Source organism: Pagrus major, chromosome 4 (assembly GCF_040436345.1).
Source record: "Pagrus major chromosome 4, Pma_NU_1.0".
In the NCBI taxonomy this organism is placed as follows: domain Eukaryota; kingdom Metazoa; phylum Chordata; class Actinopteri; order Spariformes; family Sparidae; genus Pagrus; species Pagrus major.
Genome location: NC_133218.1, coordinates 10704039 through 10727561, shown reverse-complemented (window position 1 = coordinate 10727561; position 23523 = coordinate 10704039). Strand labels below are relative to the sequence as shown.

At 40.6% G+C, this 23523-nt stretch overlaps 1 protein-coding gene across 1 annotated transcript in view; it reads right to left on the bottom strand.

Annotated features, from left to right (window-relative positions):
* Positions 1 to 2873: 2873 nt before the first annotated feature.
* The window catches only part of abhd17c (abhydrolase domain containing 17C, depalmitoylase), a 30570-nt gene continuing 9920 nt past the window's right edge, over positions 2874 to 23523 (bottom strand). Inside the window, exons 2-3 of the mRNA XM_073465275.1 lie at positions 14959 to 15138; positions 2874 to 5912 (exon numbers count right to left, since the gene is read on the bottom strand). Of these exons, the coding sequence (XP_073321376.1) occupies positions 5693 to 5912; positions 14959 to 15138 (400 nt within the window). The 3' untranslated portion in view covers positions 2874 to 5692. The remainder of the gene's footprint in view (positions 5913 to 14958; positions 15139 to 23523) is intronic.

Here is a 23523-nt window from a genome sequence, read left to right as displayed (position 1 = left end):
TAACAGTGGCACAAATATGGTTAGTTCACTGAAAGAGATTTGATTTATATGCAGCAAATACTGGACATGGATAAAAGCTTTTAGGCTGCAGTCAAAGTCCCGATAGCAGTGATCAAATCAAACAGACAAATCTATCAAAACTGTTTGTAATATTAACTTTTTCATTCAGGATATGAAACATTCAATAACTGTACAAAATGAAGTCCAGGCTAAGTTAATCTTACTAGGCCTGGAAGGAAAACAAAACAAATTCCTATTCTCTGACAGTGATGAACTCTCATTCAACTTGCTCCATACAACCAAACTGTTTTTCATTTTCACTGCTTTAACTTGTTATTACTGAGGAAACCAGTGTCAGTATTCTGCAGTCTGGTAGGAAGATTTTGGTTTTAAATATCTACGGATGGTTCTCCAATCTCAGCACAAAAACTACTTCAACAGAATTGCTCAAACAGCTGGAAAAACAATAGACAGTCTGCAGATTTATATCATAACCACACACACACTGGCTGCAGGGGATTGGGAGGAGGGTTATGCTAGGACAATGGCCTATACATATACATATACATATACATATACATATACATATATATATATAGCTTTTGCATGACTCAGCACACAGCAAAAGTGATCTGGTTTAAAGTTTTTATGTCCGGATAGTCAGGGCCACTTGTAGATGTGGAGAATCCCACGTTCATAGTTTTATCTGCATTTCAAATATTGTACATCTATGATTAACAAGAGGTCATTTGAAAGGATCAAAGGCAGCAGCAGATGATCAGGATCCTGGGCCTTAAGAAATTCTGCTTAAAAAATGAAAGCTAAAGTGCTGATGAGGAAAAATAATGTTACAATAGAATTGGTAATGGGCCAAGAATAGACCTCTGTGGCACCCATTACTGTTAGCATTCAGGGTTGATTCAGCGCTATCAGCAACAACGGTCTGCCTTCGTCCTGTAGCATAAGCTTGAGTGTGAAATCATCTACACCTAAACACTGAAGTTTGGTGATTTTTTTGTTTTGTTTATAAGTTTCCAGAGACAGTAACTACAACAACACAATAGTGGAAGGAGACAAAGACATGGTGAGTTAAAGTTTTTTGCTCTGAATTGCGTCACCGCCATTCAACTGCAGGGGACAGACGCTGTTTATCTGGCAGAAATGTGACGAAGAGTCGGTAGGACAGACAGGATGATAGACACTTTTCCACATATAATTTCAGTATCTACCTCATTTAAGATGTTGAAGACACAACCTGCTACCACAATACTGTTGTTTGGTCCTGTAATGTTGCATTGTGGGTTGAAGTCTTTTTATTTTTATTTGATGAGTGAAGGATCTGTTTGTTGTCAGACTGAATGCCATCAGAACATCACACTCTTGAACCAAACTGTCCCCCCATTCCACCTCTGTAACTTTCACACGGACGGCGAGGCGGGGTATCGGTGCAAGATTCCCACCTTGAGAAGGCAGTGTGAATGGGGCTACTGTTTAATCAGACTACAAAAGAGACAAGAATGAGTTATATAATGTGATTCTATGACTGAGAACCTTCATCAACATTTCCAAACTGTATGTTCAGTGGCTGTCTGGTGTAATGGGATGACGTTGTGTTTTAAGAGAGCTGGATGTTATAAAAATGAATTGAAAACGAATAGTGATCAATTAAATACATTGACTTTTTCATTAAAATATAATTTGATGGGAATTAAATACAATGTAACTGTTAATATAAAACTATTACTCAACAAGTCAATGTATTCAATTCTAAAATAAAGTGTCATTGCATAGTTTAAATTGATATATTGCAATAATAACTTAAATCTGCGGACATTTCAATTGGGAAAAGCTTTTATTTTAGTGCCTTGCAGTTCAACTGACGGCCATTTTTGTTTCAGAAGCTATTCAAGCTATTAGAAATTAGTCATTGGATCAAATTACATACTTTAAGTTTTTTAATGGATTCAAATATAAGATCTGTGCAATACCGTTCATTTTTCTGCTACTATAGCCAGACAAAGTGTCACCTGTTAAAATGCACCAGAATACATGAAATGATAAATACACTTTATACAAATACACAAAAAAAGAGAGCGTCCTCTGATAACATTGTCCCACCCACATTTTACAGTAAATGCTTCCTACACCCATGACCTCACCTACATATTGTCAGCTGTGCTGCTTGAGATGACACTGACACACCCAATATATTGTTTATTTTGGAATAGTGGAGCTGCTATTTTTTCATGGTTGTTGACATCACTCTTGTGCAAGGAGTGTGGGCAGATGATGGAGTCACCAATGGATTGGAAGCTTTTCTCCTGAGCAGTACTTTGTGAAGATTTTGTTTATTTGTTCAAAATGAGGGAGGACTGTGACCTTGCTGGATTAGATAGATGTACGCAGACAGTATGCACTTGTTGCCGAACACAAGCAGTGAACCATTTCACATCACAGGAGGAACTACTGGCAGCTACAGGTGTGGTTGAGGTATGACGATCAGCTACTGTTGTAGCAGCTCCTAAAGGGGCTAGCATAGCTGCTACAGCACCAGTTCTGTCAGTTTCTTCTGCAAAGAACTGAAAGCACTGAAGGCTAATTTTTTTTTTTTTTTTTAAATGGAAAACATGTTTCTGCTCTTCTCTCGACTGGCTCCAGTAAGGGTTGGTGGTAGCGCTCTCCTACTGTTGGTCTGATTGGTTGAAGTTAGCTCCATAGACTGTCGTACTTGGTGGGTGAATGGATGAACCATGTGTCTGGTTCGTCCATTCACCCAGATGGCAGGTCAGGATAGGTGAACCGACCCTTTAAGAAGAAGCCTAGTCGGAATGATGCAAGTTAGCTCTTGAACACAGAAACAATAAGGTCAGACAAACACTTCCATGCATCCTTTATTCCATTATAAGCATTAAAACATCCATTGTGCTGCTTTCTTGCAACAACAACCACATGTATGACAATCTGCTTCACGGCGTGTTTAAGGCTTTTTTAAATATGTTTTACACACTATTACCAAAATCTGGTTCTACAAGCTTCATTTGCCTTTCATTTGCATATTGTGATTCCAGTGTTAAAATCAATGTGACTAGAGTGCCCTGTGTAAGGGCTAATATGTATAGAGAAGATATTGAAGTATATTATTACAGAGGATTATCGTACAAACCAGCTTCAGAGACAGTGTAAATCTATCAACATTTAGACTGGAAAACCTCATAAAAATGTCAGTATCAAAACAATAATCAGGACTAAAGCAGGGTCTTCATTTCCTTTAAAAAGAGGAGCTAGAGGAAATATGCTAGAGATGATCGAGGGCTCGTTATCCAAAAACATCAGCCGACATTAGCTATAATGAGAAAACACAAATACCCAACTGACAAACCACTTCACAGCAATACACGGATCAATCAAACGATCATCACAAGTTGCTATGCAAATATCCCTCAAATACAATTCTTTGAAAACAGTTTCAGCACTTACTTCATTGTAATAGTGTCGTACGACTCTTAACTTCATGTGATTGTTTTACTTCATCCTCAAGTGTTCTTATTTAGTGTTTTAAGTTCATGTTTTCATTTGCAGGGGGAAAAGAACAAATGATTCAAGTACAGTTGATACAAGTTGAAATGTCCACAACTATGAGAGGTGATCTGCATGCGTTGTTTACTTCCACATTCCATTTCCCCTCCGTGGTTCTTTCAGACGTCTTTGGAGTTCAAGCTGGGATAAGAGCAAACTATCACAGGGTTCAACAGACACGTGTTGGAAAAAGAGGGCAACCCTGGCTGATTGCTCTCCTACTGCAGGCAGGAACACATGGCTGACAAAGGAGATGACAGTGATCAGGCTGAATTTGGTTTTAGTACCTTGCTGTCATTTCTGTATTCCCCAAACTGTCTGACTTTCACAGTGATTGACTGATCGATTCCTCTGATGAATAGCAGCAGTTATCAGTCCCCCTGAAGACCACGAGTGCCTTGCTGTAGTCGACAGGACCGGGTGAAATGTCTACAAACATAAGGCTTCATTTGTAGTGTGAAATGATAAATTAAGCACACAAACCCATGGACAGCATGTTCACCTTGAATACCTTCAAATGGAGCAGAGTTCACAGTCGAGTGTGTTCTGTCTGCAGGTAAATCCAGCACCTTGCTCCCTGGCTTCAGTTTACAGTACTGAGTCAAGTGTGCGTCTCAAACAGCTGTCAAGTCTTATTAAACACATGATCTCCAGTTAACAAACACTTAGCCAGGATACATGCTGCTCTCTCTTCTACTGAGGTAAGCTTCTGTATTAAACACAATGTGTGATACTCATTGCTGCATTGCTTAGTGACAAAAGGTACACACCTGGTGTGACAACTTACAGATACAATAAGTGAGAATTTTGGTGCGTAACATGACCTATGGACTGTACTGGACTATAGTTTATGGAGCAAAATCACTTTATCAGCAATGGCTTCACACCAGGTCCTGGGATATCAACAGTATTTGTATTCCTCTAACACAGGTTGATATAAATCAGCGTATTTAACGACCTGTACAGCCATTTTATAAATCATTTAGGCGTGTGGTAAATTCAGCATTAAATTCTGCATCCAGAAGATCCACCCATCATAATGTTTCTCACTGTGTATCATTTGTACGTTTATGAACAGGCAAACCAATTCTAAATGTTGGCATTTTATTGAAATAAGTACTGCTGTTTGTGTGCTGAATTTACCAATGGCTCCATAGTAAAGTCACTTAAGTATTTTCTCCTAGAATTGTATCTGTTTGCCAAAGCAAGGCCTATGGTAAATTGCTAGTTTCTAAATAAAGTTTGATGTAAACGGCTCCCTGCATGAGAGAGTAGCATGCATCAGGACTACAAAGGCCAGATGTGCAGGGGTGCACTCTGGTTAACAGCTTTTAAGCACATACACCCATTGAACAAAAAGTTCTACCTGCAATTAAGAAAAACTTGGAATGCTGACAAAAAAAAAAGAAGAAAAAAAAAAGCAATCAACATTTACATATCCAAACACAGAAAAAATCATTACCTGAAAATATCTGCACATTAAAAGTGCAATTGTTTAATCAACCCTGAATGGTAACTTAAAAATACAGAAAAAGTAAAAAACTTCAATTGCATCCTGAGGTGCAAAATTGATACTTCTTCACCTGGTATAAAAGAATACAAAAATCAAGCTTGAACATTGAAAAGACTCTCAGTCAAAAGAAAAACAAGGGATTGTGGGAGAAACATAGGGGGAAAAAGAAGGAAATGTGACCGATTGAAGCTCAGTGAGAGGTGTGGCAGACAGAGTGAATCGAAAGGGAAGGAGGCTGAGAGCTGGAGTGGGAAATGAATCCAGATTGAGCAGCAAGTGCAAACACCGTCTAGGCCCAGGTTCACTGGAAAACTGTGTCCACATGTACGAGCACCAGCCAGGTTTTGAGGACACTACATGTTAAGCCTAAGCTTAACGCCTGACTGGTACGGTACTGGTCTGACCCTCGGCTGCACCTCAACAATCTAAAACCACCTCCTCTTCCAGTCCACCACATATTCCCACCCTGAAATGGTTCTAGGACAGAGGGAGAACGGTTTAGTCCAGCCCCGTCCATTTGCTAAGAGAGGAAGTTGGGACATGATAAGGAGGAGGCTTCTTGAGTGTGTTGAGATGAACCCTGGCCTGAGTGCTGAGCTCCCCTCAGGAGGTGGGAAGCTCAAAGGAGATAAACTGCTTGAGTCTATCCAGATACTGAGCGTACAGTTCAATGTCGTTGTGGCCGGCTCCCTCCACCCACAGGGGCTCGACAGCACGGGGGCAGCGCTCGTACATTGCCAGACCGTGGGAGAAGTCAATCACCTCGTCTTCCGTACCATGGATCACCAGCACTGGGGATGCCACCTTGGACACCTTGTCAATACTATGGAGAGGAAAGAGACAAAAAGACACAATGGGTAACAATGACCTCGTTGCCGTACCATACCATATAATTTACTCTACAGTGACACACAACAGATACACCTGGTATCTTAAGAACATTTACAATTAAACAAGATGTAACATCACACAACCTCTTGTAGTTGTGTCAAAGCTTTGAGGTGTGTTTGGGCTCATTATCCTGTTGCAGTATGAATCTTTCTCAAAGATCAAAGCAGAGGCCGGAGCATGTCTCTGAAGAACAGAGTTGTGCTGCTTCTCGGTCAGGGTGGAGTCGGTTCAGTGCAGGAGCCTGAAAACAGCCCCAGACTTGAATCTTCCTCCACCATGTTTCACTGTGGCTTTGAAACACTGGTATTATTCTCTGTCCTGTCCGTCTCCTTACATACACCCTTCCGTTACTGACACTAATCTACAACTGTGATTCATCAGTAAATAGACTTTTTTGATCATCCACTGTGAAATTCTGGCCTTTCTTAACCCTTCCTCAAGTGTTTGTCCTTGTTTCCCTCCTGGGGGTGATTTAGAAACCGCTGTTTGTCCTCTGAGACACTACAATGACAGCCTTCTTCTGACAGGGCGACTGCTGATTGGACTCTTGTGTTGTTTATTTAATGAATTGTGTGAGGAAGCTTTTCTATCTCTCAGTGAACTAAGCTTGATGTATTTTTCTTTTGATGGTTTGCTCACTTTGGCTCTGCCTGATCTATCTTTGGATACAACTGATCCAGTTTCTGTAAAGTTTTTTTGAGTTACATTCACTGCCCCCATAGGAACTTCTAGTCTAGCCACAAGTTCATACTGAGAAAGCCTGTCTTTGCTTAGAATAATAAGAAAAAGACTAACTGTGTGATTCCATCAAGTTTACATCAAGTTTGCTCTCAAGTCATCCTTGATTAAACAGGCTGCACAAGAACACGTCCTTGCATTTGCACTGTGAATGTAAGTTTGAATTGGGCCAGTGCTTGGCCATGATAGATGAAGTCCATTAGAAGTACAATCAGGAACACAGATAAGAGAGACCCTCGAATCTAATCACAAAAGTCTAAAATAACATCATATTAAAGTCACTATGTTAATATAATTACAATTACTTTGAGCTCATCACAGTGAAACCACAGACTCAGAGAAGACAGCAGTGGGACTGTGTGTGGCTCTATTACTGTGGTAAGGTCAGACAAATTACGGAAGATGCCAAAAGTGATGTCATCTCCAGGCATGTCAAGCAGAAGTTAAAATGTTTGTTTAATCACCCTATTTTTCAAGCTGCTGTGATCATTCACTACGACACTGTAGCCTTTACAGGAGCTCTTATGTTTGTCCTTGTTGGAACTCCCCTAGCTCTTGTTCAGATGTTCTTTAATTCAAACTGTTTAGAAAACCTGGTGTGTGGAAACACTGTCTCTTTCCAAAGAGAATAACATGTTGTGTAAATGTGTGTGTAGAACACTCTCACCAAGTTTGGTAAATGATGATCATCTCTGTTGTGGCTTGGATGGAATTGTTTAAAGGTCCAGTCCCTGCCATGCATACAAATCCATTACTAATTATCCTCGCCCATAACTAGGTGCAGCAGCTAAGCCTCCGTACTGCCCTGCTGTTCAGATAGAGGTTAGGTGGAAGATTAACGCAGGGAAATTATTGTGAGCTAATTTCATTCCAGATGGGATAAAACTATTACTGCTGACTTCACAGCTGGGGTGCACAGACTGAATTATGGCAGACGTGGCTGTCACACATGCACATTATGTCTCCTAACATTTGAATGAATGTGAGCTCACAGCTACACAGAGTAAACTCTGACAGAGGAGTGAATTACCCCCCTAACAATGGCAAATGGTTTACAGACACTATTAGGGTCAGGGTTTGATTTTTTTGTTAAACGATTCCAATAATTAATCAGCTTAGAAAAATCTGAATCCTGCCAAATCCTGCATAGAATATAATTACATTTAGCTGTCACCATTAGAAAGAAACAGGCAGGTTTTAGTCTCTAACCGGTCACTATGACAACCTGTAACATCAGCAGCAGTAAATATGAAATGATGATTGAATATGGATCTGACACATTAGAATAACAGCTGACTGTTAACACCTTAGATGGTGTGATATGTGTTTGATTGGCTTAAATGAGGGATACTAGGTCTGTAACGTGACGTGACTTGATCAGCTGATCATTTTGCTGGCTGAAGAGGTTTTTGCAGTCCAATTAGACCAAGTACAGTTACCAGTTTACAGAGAGCACATTAATCAGACATCAGCCAAGTCTGTGAGATGGGAACAGATGAGCCACCGTGGTGACTCCTACAGGGAACAGCCGAAAGAGAAATGAGGAGGAGATTGTATTAGGGGAAATAAACATGCATTACTAATGGAACTGTAGACTTTGCTTGAAACAAAATGAAGGAATTAATCTTTTATTAACATTCACAGACAGACTGTCCGAGTTGAGAGTTTTTGATCATCAGCACCTGACACTTCAACGTGCTCTAAAAATTAACTCATTTATTCAGCCATATTTTGGGCCTTGTTCCAAGATTTGGAATGTAGGGTGTCCAGCATAAGACCAGCTAATAACCTGCAGCTATTCACTTTGAAAATAATCTGATTCCAAGATAAATCGTTAAAAAAACAAAAAATGACTGACACTTGTGATAAGTTTTTAACCCAAGAAATCAACTTTGACAAAAAAAATTAAATAAAAAATCCTTCAGAAGAACGGGACGACTTATGTGTGATGTACAGAGAATGAAAAGTGGGCCAAACCCCAGCATCACACTTGATTGGAGAACCCCTGGTATATGCTGACAGTGGGCTCTCCTGCTGGTTTCTATAGACACCCAGCTGGGGAGCTTTGACACCAGACATCTTGTCGTCCCACTCAGACACAGACACACATGCTGGGACTGTGACGATATCTATCAACCTATCACATGGTTATTTTACTCGTGAGCTGCTTTTTGCTGCAAGAGTGTCTCTAGTGTCATTTCCTGGCATGTCTGCGTCGCACAACAAACCCAAACTCACTGCAGCTGCGACAGCCCGGCGGTATGTTTACCAGCGAGGAAACTACAGCTAACTATCAGCTTCAACAGCTCCGCTGCTGGCTGTTTGTTTTACAAACCAACCGCAAGAAAAACACATCAACCTGTTAAGACATACAGACAACCACTGCAGATGCACGTCCCATTAATAGTCTGTCTGCTAGCCTTCAGTGTGACCACAAATAAAAACATATGTTGGATGTCGTGGTACTGACAACTTACAATGTTTAAGTGAAACTAGACTTCGAGAAATGCTTTTCTGTATGTCTGTATTTACCACACTTTACAGCAGTTTTTCTAGGTGTTTTCAGAGAGATATGTGACCTAAGCACATCACTCCAGTTTTAGCCTGACTCCACTGGCTTCCTGTCTGCTTCAGGGTTGATTTTATGATTTTATTGTTTGTTTTTAAGGTTTTAAATGGCGTGGCACCTTCTTATTTAAGTGAGCTTCTACATATTTACTCTCCGATTAAAGCTCTGAGGTCGTCCTATCAGATGGTTCTGAACGTTCCCGGAGCAAAACTCAAAAGTAGAGGTGACCGAGCGTTTTCAGTTGCAGCTCCTAAATTATGGAACAGTTTGCCTTTGCAAATAAAAACTGCTCGGACCGCCGAAACTTTCAAGTCATTGCTAAAAACCTACCTTTTCTCACTGGCTTTTAATTCAAGTTAGACATGGACATCTTGCCTCCACATACTGTTGTTTTGTTTGATGTTTTATTTGTGTATTGTTGATGATTCTTGAGCCTGTGAAGCACTTTGGTCATCTTTGGTTGTTTTTAAATGTGCAATAGAAATAAACTTGACCTTTGACCTAAGCATATTTGAAAGTGCTTTTAGGCACATTTAGTTTAGAGTTAAAATGTAATCGACATCTTGGGTAGCAATATCTGTGAGAAGTGAAGCAGAGGATAACTGTCCATCTACCTCAAATCCACCTCTGAGGTGGGATCCAAACGATCCTGGATTTTGGCATCAAATTGATCTAAATCTCTGCCTTTAAGTTTGAAATACCCAAAAGCAGCATTTTTTAAACCAGATTTAAGGCAGGATTGGATTAGCAAATCTGAATCTGAATCTTCAGTATCAGAAATCTTTTGATCTGCTTTGAAATACCCAATTTACGGATCAGAATTTAATCCAGTCTGACCAATACAATCCTGCAAGATCATTTTGAAGAACCAGCCCCCGGGGCCATTGGCAAGTGCAGTCGCTACCAAGAACAAGGCCCTAGGCCTGCAGCTTCTGGTCCACATAAACTGCACTGACACTGTTTTGCCTACATCAGCTCACTACCCTCATTACAGGTGACTATCAAAAGAAATGTCAGAATAAGTCCACAACAACTTATTGTGTCCTGGCTGCCACTGCTTCAGCTAATTTCTGTATTTAACCTAATTGATTTAAGGGGATGGACAAAATAATACAAAGACGTCAGTATAACACAAAACAATTCCACACCACCATTAGGTCTAATTCACGTACAATTAAAACAACATCAAAAAAACAAAAAATTGTAACTAAATCTTAGCTAACCGGCTTGTCTGAAAGGGATAAACAAACATCCCTTGGCTGATACTGCACTGATATATTCAAAAGAATTATTATTTAGACACACATGTTGATCATACACAGATTTACACAAACAAGCATGTCGAAATGTATGTGCAAATGGGTCCAATCTAACAACACTTGCCTGAAACTGACTTAATATTCCGCACCATGCTACACTGCAGACTACAAATCTGTGGAGACACCCAAGACTCATTAAATTTTAACATCGTCACACTGTTCATTATTTGGTCACATAGGCTGTAACCCCTTGTGAAACTAAATTATGAACCCAGTGACGTGGCATGATACTTCGATAACAACAACTATCATAATCCGACTCTGTAGTAGCCTAAGCACAAGTTTTTGGTCAAACAGTTCGCGCTGAAGCCACAGCTGTTCATTTTTTTGCAAAACTTTTTGCAGTAGGCCTCCTACAGATTTCTTGCAAGATGCAAGATAAACAAAAGCACGTACCATTAATTACTTAACTTACCAGTTTGACTGCATGAAGTGCACTGACACATGGCTGGGATCAATAATTATGCTGGATAAGGCTTCAGTATTTCAACGTTAAAATACGGATAAAGTATGCAGCGTTTTGTTAAGCCATTACATGCTGTGTTCCAGTCTGATGCTTGCCTGCTTGTTTTACCTACTGTACCTCATGTAATTTACTCCAATTACTACTGCTACATTTGTTTAACAACATCTGTTTCTTCAAGACACTGCAACAATGAAAGTGTATATGGTATGGGTGTTTTATTACTGATACCCCAATTAATATTCTGGGAAATAAATACGTTTATTAGTGAGATGACATGACATGCATCAACCATGCCTTTAGTGTGATCAAAGTTTGATTAATGCTGCCCAAGTTGTGACAGTATCATCACTAGTGAGCTGCTGCATTTCCCCTGCTTCAGAAAGTATAACCTTGTGAGACCATTGGTTTCTGCAAAAACATGAGTTCTCTTTTGAATATTGCACAATGTCACACAATGAATGAACTGGAGCTCACCATACATTTTGGATGAGACAGACATGATTTCCTGAGGTGAGCAAATTGATAAAATACTTTTCGTCCTAGTCCTAAAGTCAGGACTAAAAATGTGTCTCAGTGAGAATTTTTGGCTAGGGCTTGCAATTGATGGCAAATCTAGGCGTTTTGTATTGATCCTATTAGCTACATAAGACCCAATTAATTTCTGATTCTTTGTTTTACTGTAATCTGTTATGCTCTGCATTCACTAGCTGTCTAAAACGCCCCCATTCACTTTTAAAAAACACTTTTTAACATACAGCATCAAGAACAACTGAACCATTGTAATGTGTAGTAATAGCTGTTCTCGTCCAGTGTGGCACTTATAAAATATGCTACATTAAGTTGTCTAACACCCACCGTTTTATCAGCACTAACTTCACAGATGGTTGAACTGATGTAACTGATTAAAATTATCAATCCACCTCAATATTCTGCTTTGACAACACTTAATATGCAGTAACAGCATGCCCCTTTTTCTGACTTCTAAGCAGGAGCGATAACATGGACCATCTGTAGCAAGATGGATTTAATTGAGCAGCAGTTCCACTGAAACCTCTGCATATTAAAAGCCATTACTTTGTCGCGTGTGGCTGTAAATTCTAGAACTGCAAGTTGGTACTTTTTCAGTCATCCCTTAAAAAAATAAATCACAAGCCTGCAGTCTGAATTAAGTACTGTCTATAATGTCCCTTTATCCAGATCCACACCAAAAGTTAACAGGGTCTACTCTGGGCTAAAACCAATCCTCCATCCAAGTTTTGTGGAAATCCATTCAGTAGTTTTTGTGTAATCCTGCTGACAAACCAACCAACCAACCAACAAAGGGAAATGGCTGAAAACATTACCATCTTGGCAGAGGTAACAAGGATAAAGCAGTGCACTTTGTTTTTGGCTATGGCTTGGTGGGTTGGGAAGAATCTGAATAAATGGCAGGATAACAATTGTTCAAATTCCATCACATTATTGTGCAGCAACACAATAGAAATTAACTGTGCAAGCTACAATAACTATTCTTGAAAAATGGTCTAGAAAACAGACTTTAGGGTCAAGACTGCAGCTTTTTTTTTCACTGCTTGTGTATTCTGTGATTAGAATTAGTATTTAACATACCCCTTACCACATACCTCAGAAGTAGCCAATATCTATAAAAAGCAGGCGCCCTTTGTAACTTCAGGCACATCCATAATGTAACATCCATACAGGGTTAGTAGTACGGGTCAATCACTGTCTTTTTTTTCTTTCTTCAGGGCCAATACCACAGCCATTATTAGACCATTAAACTATAATTGGAACACATTTGTTGTAAAAAGGAAAATCTTGTGTCAGAGTGCCAAAATTTAGAATGACCAGTGATGGAATGTTGTAAAATTTACTCAAGTGCTGTACTTAAATACAATTTTGAGGTACTTTACTTGACTACTGCTGCTTTATACCACTCCACTACACTATATATATTTGATAGCTACTAGTTACTTTCCCGATTCAGATTTTTCAGTGTTGATAGGCTGTTACTAGTGCCGTCTAACGTGAGATCACAGTGATGAGTCACTGGCCAGCCAGATAATCGGTCCATCACTAGTTAGTATCATACAGATGTTAATGTTGCCATGTATATAGATGTATCGGTAAACATCAATTCTGAATATTTGAAATTGTTTCAATACTCATTTCCAACAGTACTGATAGATCAGAACATCTCCATTAGTGATGATGACTTGTCATTTGACTGAGACTGTAGATACAGTACAAGTGGCCAAAAGGCAAAAAGAGGTTCCTTGACAAGGTGTCTGGGTTCACCCCCACAGACAGCAGGAGCTCAGACAGCAGAAAGAGCTTGGAGAAGCACTGCTTTGTTATGCCCAAAAAACTCAGTTGGGGTGATTTGGGTATCTGACAAGGATACTTCCTGGACACCACCCTTTGGAGATATTCAGGGCATGTCCTACTGGGAGAAGGCTTCGGGACGGACCCAGATAAACACTGATGGAATCAAACATTCCATCTGGCTTGGGAATGCCTCAATATCCCCCAGGAGGAGCTGGAGGATGTGGGAAAAAGGACGTATAGGCTGCCTTGCTTAGCCAAAGATGAGTGGCACAGAACAGTAAAATAGTAAAGTGAGGTTACTGGTAGATGATGGTATTGATAAACAGCATTGGTATCAATCGAGAGCTGAGGTCAAAACCAAAACTAAAATGAGATCAGCTCATTCAAAATCATTTTGATATTTAAATAATGCAAATGACTAAAACTATAGCCTTGGAACACGCCTTAATCAAAAGTATGTTGTGTGGTTCACTCCATACATCTAGGCAATACTAGGTATATGGACTCTGGAGCAATGGAAAAAGGTCATGTGGTCTGATGAGTCCAGATTCACCATGTTCCATGGTGGGCGCATCAGGGTAAGAAGAGAGGCGAATGAAGTGATGTACCTGTCATGCCTAGTGCCTACCCCACAAGCCTGTGGGGGCAGTGTTATGATCTGGGGATGCTTCAGTTGTTCAGGTCTAGGTTCAGCAATATTATGTGCCCAAAAAATGTTTTTCCATCAATGGCTTTTTTCTTCAAATTTCCTCAAATTGTGAAAGAGTGGTTCAGGGAGTATGAGACATTGTTTTCAGATGTGCTGGAGAAGACTTTATGCAGCGGCCCGACTCTCCCATCATCAGTACAAGATCTTGGCAAAAACTTTATGCAACTCTGGATGGAAATAAATGTTGTGACGTTGCATAAGCTTATCAAAACGATGCCACAGCGAATGTGTGCCGTAATCAAAACTAAAGGTGGTCAAACAAAACATTAGAGTGTGACTTTTGTTTTTGGCCGGGCAGTGTATTTTTTATTCTACATTTTAAAAAGTGATAGATGACATAAGAGAATTGGAGGATGTTAAGGATATGCTAGATAGGGGCATGGTATTTTGGTCTGGTTGCCAAAAGTGGCAGTGTCAGCGCAGGAGAAAGGAGCACGCTGGACTGAATCTCCCAGTCAGCACTGATGAAGTTACAGATAGCTGTAAAGTTAACTTTGGTTTGCGAGAGCTGTCCAGCAAATACTTATCAGAGCTAACGTTAGCTAGTCTGTCCTGGCTTACTTGTTGTGGTACAGCAGTGCTGTACTACTAAATTAAAGAGAGGCATGACACATTTAAACTGACTTTTGACATTGGTGCCTGTTTGCAGGAAATATTTCCATACTGTGTTACTCAACTTTTTCCTCAGACTACTCTAGCAAAGCAGCTAGTAGACTGTCTGTATGCAAATTAACCCATTGACCGAAACGTGTAACCGGTTAAAAATATTCCCGGCAGTTAACCGTTGACCTCCATTGCTCAGGTAACTGTTGTTGTGGTGTGCATGTATGATGCTGTGTGTGTAAGACTCACCTGGGGAAGGCATCAAAGCAATAGGTCTTCCGTGTATCAGGGAAGGCCACCCTTAGCCCCGACATGAGTGGTGAGTGTAGGATGACAGCAGCACATTCATAGCGAGCAGCCAGGTCGATGGTGGGCACAGTGCCGATGCTCTGACCGTACAGGATGATGTTCTCAGGTGTTACACCATACCTGTACAACACACCACAAGCCAATTTTGTTTATAAAGTGATTTTACCTTAATACATTTTCTCAATTCTTGTTTCTGACCTATGTGCTTGAGACTCTGTGAGAACGAGGGTTCATCTTACTAATCATAATCACTGCAATTAATGCAATACTTTGTACTGTGGTGCTTGTCCATTATGATATTAGCACATGGTGTTGTTCATATCAGATGTGGACTGCACTCACTGGTAAATATCCTATTTTTAATAAAGCGCCAATACCTGTCTAACCACAGAGGCTGCTCATGCCAGAGCACAAATGACATGATATCAAAGTCTAGCGTGGCTGTCTCCATGTCAGTACTAACAATTAGCAGAAATGTGGGAAAGGAGAAGAAATGGCCATCAGACAGATAAGATAAAAAGAGAGTGAGGGCAGTGCCAAAGGAGATAAGGATTGTATCGCAGTGATGGAACTATTTCGGCATCAAGATGAAGATGATACTCTCTGATAATCAACAGACGTTCACAGACATGGCTCTATAACCCAAAAACAATGAGCCATCCAAGACAGAAGATTATTCTTCCTTCCAGGAACACAATCTAATCTGCACCAAATCCGCAGAGAGATATACAAGATATCACAGGTTCCTGTACTGTATCTACACAGTCCCATCTTACCTACTTACAGATCCAACATCCTTACAGCATATCAAGATCTTGAGGTGGTTGGGGGGTCAGATGACATCACCACCATGAGTCTCCATTATATCTAATACTGTAATACTTGAAAACAAAACAATCAAATGGCCAGGTTTGACAGTGGTCCAACTTTACACTGGAAAAATATCACTTGTGCCCAATAGAAAGACAGAGGAAGGGTCAATGAGAGCAGTGCAATCCCCTCAGGATCTGTCAGACTCAGCTTAGCAGGCGACAGTGATCAGGCATAATGCTTCAGGCTGCAGTCACACATATGAAAATGCAGGCCAGTGCTGAATGTGGGCAGTGCAGGTTGTCAACTCTGTTTGCTGTTGTGTCGTTCTTTTGAGGAGTCATCCACACGTCTGCTATTAGTTGTGGCTGCAACTTTGCCGGTCAAAGTTCACCAAAGCTGAACTCCACACGAAGATGCAAATTGGTTTTCTGTCTTTTAAATGCAATTTTAATGTTATCTGCCCTGCTGCTGCTCTGCCATACAACCTGTCTGCTCTACCTAACGAGTCGAGAGACACTGCAGTTGAAGTGAAGAGCGGCTCCGGAGGATGACATCCCGAGAGGAGCAGCAGAAGTTTAGTTTCAGGAAGTGTTGTTTGTTTGTTTTCTTACATGCATAAACAAATAATGAAATAATAATAGTCATTTTTTTCATTTTCTGATTTTGGATTCTAAATTGAAGATCAAATGAACAAATGATACACGAATACTGGCGGTTGGGGATTGTGGGTCGGGTCGGCCGCCATCCAAGAGTGTTAGTATTTGACGAGCTGAGAAAGAGACTCAAAACTCAACTTATTAGCCTATTCAGGAACTTAGAGGGTAGAGGGTTTACTTTGCTTTACAGATTGTAAAACCCCTTAAGGCAGATTTGTTATTCGTGATGTAAACCTGGAAAAGGTTCAGAGTATTTTGTGAAAGACAACTGCACTATTAAAGAACACTATAACTAATGAATTCAGTAACCACATTTTTTTAACTACTGTCCCCAACCTGCCCAGAAAAATTATTTTAACTATAAGCATTTACTTGAAGTAAATGCTGGCCATTCCTATTATAAATGGCTATATTTGTATAAAAACACATTTTAATAATTAAAAGTATATATATTAGTTTTCTCTTAATATGTTCACATTTTTATATTTGTTAACACTGTGTGAGTGAGTGAGTGAGTGAGTGAGTGAGTGAGTGAGTGAGTGAGTGAGTGAGTGAGTGAGACCACCAGTCTGTCTGGTGTCCTCCAATGTGAGGAACTGTGTAACCTTAAACTAATTCACTACCGATATCCATGGCTCAGAGAAAGAGAGTTTACCCGTCTCGTCAGGTGAGTTCATGCCAGTGTGGCCGCTGTTGGCCTGTTGGCTAAAATGTTGGGGAAAGTTTTCATAAAGAACAACACGCATGTAAAAACCATCGGCAATATTGAGGTAAAAAAAATCTTCGAGGTCCTGTCCAAATATTGTACAATTAGTGGATAGCCTAATTATCATGACCAGTCAAACCATACTCCCATCTGATATTTGTAGATCTGGGGTGAGCAGCAACATGCAGAGAAATAAAAACTAGCTAAGGAGACAACATCTGAATGCTTTTGAGAGCACTTGGAAAGCATTCTCGAGACCAAGGGGATGTCTGGTGTCAGATATACACTGGGGGGTGCACAGTAGAGAACCGTTTGATTTTGGACCTGGACAGTGGCATGGCTTTTCCCAGCTTCTCTTCTGAAATACTGCTGGGTGAAAGAGAGCACTGACAGAAAACAGACCTCTTATGGAGGGGGGGGGGGGGGGGGGGGGACTGGGACAGCATGTTCCCGTGCCAGAACTCACAATGTTGGGAGGAAGTTTGAAGCAAACCCTCCCATCTCCAGACAGTGCTGGGAATGCAGAGAGAGGCCGAGCAGAAATGTTCAGCAGCCCTCTGCCACAACACACATGTACAGAAGGATTAGACCCTTGCTTAACAGACAACCATGACAAAGGATTTGGACAAGAGGTGCTGGGCTGCAAGTGTCCTATGAAGTGATGCCATCATAACAGCTCTTCAGATAACAGCTTGGGTGTGACTAATCTGTTGGCCTAGACAAATCCTGTCTCTGATAAGCAGCAACTGAACTGAGCAGTTGTCCTGATAGCAGATTAGGACACCAGGCATGGATGGGCAAAGTACCCCCCTGGCTGCCAGCTGACTCACAAAACACTGGACTTTGGTGCATCTTACAGCACACTGCTAGGACTGGGGAAACACTACACAACTTGGATGATTATAGGATGATTATAACCATTACTGGGCATCATGGCTGCCAGTCTGAGATCAAGCAAGTGGACAGTCGGTGTTAGTTGTTCTGGTAATGAGAAGGTTTGAAAAAGAGTAATATCTTTAAACTTCAAGTCAAGTTTATTTGTATAACCCCAAATCACATTACATGCCCCTATCACAAACCCACATTAGTTGTTTGACGAAGGCAAACCATTGCAAGACAATAAAAGTGCAAAATAAATAACACTGTAAATCAGTCGCAAAAAGAAAGTGCAACAGAACACTTGAAAACAAATGAAGACAATTTATGGCTGGTCATAGGGTTAGTGACTTGTTGCAGGGTTGACATCTCACTCCGTCTCTTTTTCTCTATGATGTTATCTTAAAAAGTGAAACATGATGCTACACAAAGAAATGTGTGGCCGTGCTAAATAACATGCCCCGCTACTGATCCGTTCTACTCTGCCTCTGATCTGCCGGCTGATGTCATTCTGAGACACTCTTTCCATTAAAAAGAATATCTGATGTAGTGAATAATAAAGAAATGCCAAGTTTTTAAATATCATATATCCCCTGCTTTTCCAAAACATAATTTCTAGAAAAAAATACTGTCTTACATTTGGGACTATATTTTTAATATGGCCAGGCAACGTAATTTTTTTTGCATAATGTGCCTTTGCTTTTAATCCATAGCTACTTAAAAGTAAGCATCTAAGCAGTTACGATTAATCTTTTTCTCTTTATCTTTCCCTGGCATGGTACTTGCCACATTTCTATTCTTTGAGTGGGCAGCACCATCTTTTTCAAGCTTCAATTCACAAAAGAGGTCATGCTTTTGCATCTCCAGTGTCCGAAAAGCTACTTCCATAGATACAGAGATACAGAGGAGAGAGAGAGAGAGCCATGTTTCTATTTGCAAACTCGGGCCAGTATAAAATGGCATATCCAAACATACTGTGTAGAAACCTTATTGAAACATGAGGACTGGCATGAAAACCTTGAAGTCAAAGCCATAGTAGAACAGTCTCCAAATTGGAATTGCAGTATTACATTTTCTGAAGTTCAAAATGCAGCTTACAGGTCAGTCAATGTAAGACAAAGTGCAGGTTAATGAATGGGTGCATGCACAGGATATAATGAACCCCCTAAGTGCTTTTGAAACTAAAGAGGTGGCACATCATCAAGGCACTGGATCACATGCATTTTGTAGGACAAGCCACTCTGCCAAGACAGACAGACTGATGCTGTAAACATAGTCGTTTCCTTCATCCTGAAAATAATTTTCATCTGAGCCATGTACCAATACAGGCTTCAAATCTCACCAATCATGTTTCAGAATCAGAAACAAACAGGAGCTGAACATGAATGCCCTGGCTTCATTTCAGTAAACAACACCTTGTAGATATTGATAGAAAAAGTCTCAGGTGTAGTTCAAAAGGAGCAGGTTACATGTGTCTAACTTATTATTTTTGGCAGGCAGGTGTCTCTGGAATAAAAGGTGTCATTATTTGATTATGAATCAAAATTTGATCGAAATGAGCTTTCAGCTTTGATCATCAAAATCAGAAGCAGGATTGGTAAATCTCCCAGTATTTTACATACGAGTGTGTGATGAGAGAAAAAATTAGTTTCACAAGACAGAATCTCTGGACAGATTAGAAAAAAAAACATACTTTGTAACAAATTGATTTTGTATCTTTTGTTTTCTATTGTTAAATCCCCAAAGGGTGGTATTTTTGTTGAACTACTGAATATTTATTTTTGGTGAATATAATTTGAACATGCCTAACCTAACACGTAAAAACCATCATTGTATAAAATGCATGAAAGAAAATGTAAAACTCGACAAAGCTCTTTACAGATCCAGATGCGACAGTTTAGTGGTAGCCTAGCTGCAGTGTGGGGAAAAAAGAAATTAAATTGAAAATCGACAATCAAGTGGTGGATGTGGAGAATTGTGACACCCCTACTCTTACAGGAAACAAAAGAGCCTTTGAATGAAGATGAAAAAAAAAAAAACAGCCGAGTTATTTCAGGTGAGAAATTCATTAAGCAGACATTATGCCTTTTGCTTGCTGGTCAGCAAAGATAAAATCAGTGTTATTCAGATTGAATGATGCTACTTCAAAAAAAGCCTTATGGGGCACTGAATAAAAGGGCTTCATGAGAAAGGTGACAACCGCCATTACAAATCACTTTTATTAAGGTGAGTAAATAGGCCTTTGTGGTGGGTGTGCCCACACAGTGCCTGAGGCATTCAGGAGGATTGCCAGAGGCAGCATTATGAATGATGTAAACAACATCCATATTCTGAGACATGAAGCCCAGTGCAAATTGATTTTAAACAACCCTGCCTGAAAATATAACCATTTACAAAACACAGCCAACAGCTCAGCATTACTCCCAAAAGAGAAGGAAGAAGGACAAAGCCCAATACACCTATTCTCAGATTCTGCTTAATGTACTACTGATGGACAAGTGAACAAGGTAAAAAGCAGATGAAAAGTTTTAAAAGAGATAAACTTTATTCTTTTAACTACAGTTATGTAATCTTTTGTAAGATTAAAAAAATGGTACTTGTAACTAATGAAACAAGAGTTTTGTAATATTATTTGGAACTGACAGTATCTGCAGACAGATAAACAGAGTTAAATTATGTTTGAGTCTATACATATATAGAGTGTATAGTGACCTCCAGCAGGCCACTGGTGTGCATGTTTCTGACAGTCAGACTCCCTGAGGGTGGCATGAGGGCCCTACGTCCTCTAGTGGGACCTGCTCGCAGCACCGTTCAGCTCGATAGGTGTGTGCAGCAGAGTCAATAAATGCCTTCTTAAAGCTGCCATGTGAAAGCAATATTTTTGTAGATTACAACAAACGTGTAGGTCACTGCAGATGTATCAATGTTTTGTTTATGTTCTGAAAATATACAGCTTTTTTTGTAGACTGCTGTAGTCTGATTATTGGAAGATCTTTCTGAATAACAGGGGAAATTAAATGATGAAAAAGTAGCCATGTGCAGTAATATAGATCATTGAGGATGCCATACATTTAGATGCATCGAGAATCGTTTTGCATTCGAATCATCAGCTGAATCGTAATCAAATCGAATCATGCAGCCTAGGGGTGGGAAAAATATTCGATTCTTCGATGCATCGCGATTCTCTCTAGAATGATTATGTCTCGATGCAGATAAGTTAATAATCGGAATTTTAAAACTGAAATTAGTTCGCCCGCTGCAACATTTAGTTCGCCTGCTGCAGAGCACTACAGAAAGCGCGTGCTGATTCTCTGCTGTACACGCATGCGCACCAAACACACATGTGCGAGTTGTTTATATACAAATGTTTGAGTGGCAACAAAATGGCAATGGCTAGCACCAAGCCTATAAGATCAGCACCGACTTCTTTGAAAGCTACTGTATGGCAGCATTTTGGGTTCCATGAAGTCGAGGGGAGAATTGACAAGACCTACACAGTTTGTAAGGTGTGTGGAAGTCAACCTAAATACTTTGGCAAACAACTAATTTGAGAAACCACCTTGCGCGATACCACCCAGAGTTGGGAGAGAAGCAGCGACCTGTTCCAGATGCCAGCCAGAGAACGATCGAGCAGGAAGTGGCACAGCTTCCACCGAACTCAGAGAGCGAAGCGGATTACCAAATCCATTGCAAGTTTTATTGCAATTATTGTTTTATTGGTAAATGGTAAATGGTCTTGCATTTCTATAGCGCTTTTCCAGTCTACTGACAGCTCAAAGCGCTTTACAATACTTGCCACATTCACCCATTCACACACACATTCATACACTGATAGCGTAGCAGAGGAATGGCATTTGAATGATAAAGACCTAGTTTTAGTCACAGACAATGCTGTCAATATGGTTGTTGCTGCCCAACTTGGGGGATTTGTGCATTTGAGATGTTACGCCCACACCTTAAATCTGGCTCGTCAGCGAGCGCTCAAGCTGCCTGCTCTGTCCAGGCTCCCGGCAAGGATCAGACGCATCGTTTCTTTTTTCCACCGCAGCACCATCGGCGCGTACCAGCTAGAGGAGAAGCAGAAGCTACTAGGTCTGCCGTGTCACAAAATGATAACATGTCAGCACCAGGTGGAACAGTGCGTACGAGATGGTGGATTGTTTTTTGGAACAGCAGCCTGCTATCTGCGCCGCTTTACTCTCTCCCCAGGTGAGGAGAGGAGAAGCTGACCTCTGTACTCTCAGTGAGACAGATGTCTCCAACGCAGAGGATGTAGTTAAGGCCCTCAAGCCAATGAAAGATGCTACTACACTTATATCAGGAGAGTAGCCCCACTGTGTTTGATTGCCCCACTGCATGCTCAACTCCGCCAGGAAACGAAGGGCAACATTGCAGAGTCATCAATTACCCACGAGATAAAGCAGGCCATCAACGAGGACCTCAGCAAGGTAGGTACACCTCAGACCTAGAGAGAAGCATACTTCGTTCAGCTTCTGCTCTCGACCCGAGATTCAAGGGACTGCCTTTCCTTTCTGAGGAGGATATAGTGGAGACATTTGGAAGAGTTATTGCTGAGGCTGCATCACTTGAGGTAAATATGCCATTTTATTGTATGTAACATTATTGTAAGATTTTTAAGGCTTAGGCCTACAAAGACTTACTATGACTTGATACATTTGACAACTTAACACACAATTAATGCATATTATTACACGGCTCTAGGGATGTAACGGTTACCGGTGTCACGGTAAACCACGGTAAAATTCCCGACGGTGAAGGTTACCGTTTAAGTTTTAATTACCATGGTAACCGACGCGGTCGATAACCACGGTGTGGAAAACTCGCGAGATACTTTATCCAAGTCTCCCTGCGCAGGCGCAGCGTGCAACGTGCGCTTGTTATGTAGTGAAGAAGACATGGCGGAGGGAGGACGTGATAGTAGCGGCCCTCAAGGCATTTTTCCGCCTTCAAAGAGAACCAAATCTGAAGTCTGGGCGTATTTTGATTATTATAAGAAAGCTCAGGGACAGCTGGTCGAGGGGGCAGCCCTATCTGCAGGAGCTGCAAGAAGAAAGTTGTTGCGAGGGGCGGCAACACATCCAATTTACTTACTTATTTGCGCAACCATCGCCCTCAACTGTTAAGTGAATGCAAGGTAAATTAACCTTAAGCTCAGGTGAATGATGTGTGTATGTCGAGTTTTCTCTGTCTAATTTGCTGTCACTAATGCAAACTGACCAGATAGTGGTATAACTGAACGAAGTTGATCCGTGATTTGGCATGTTATCTGAACCGCTTATTAATTGTAGATTTTACTTTTTAAAGTCGACCTAATAATTCCCCAGATATTGATGCAGAGCTGCAGTGAGGAGGATTTGAGACAAACACGTACTGGGTGGACTGAGTTAGTGAATGCAAACTGACTGAGATGACTGACTTTCATCTGAGCGCCAT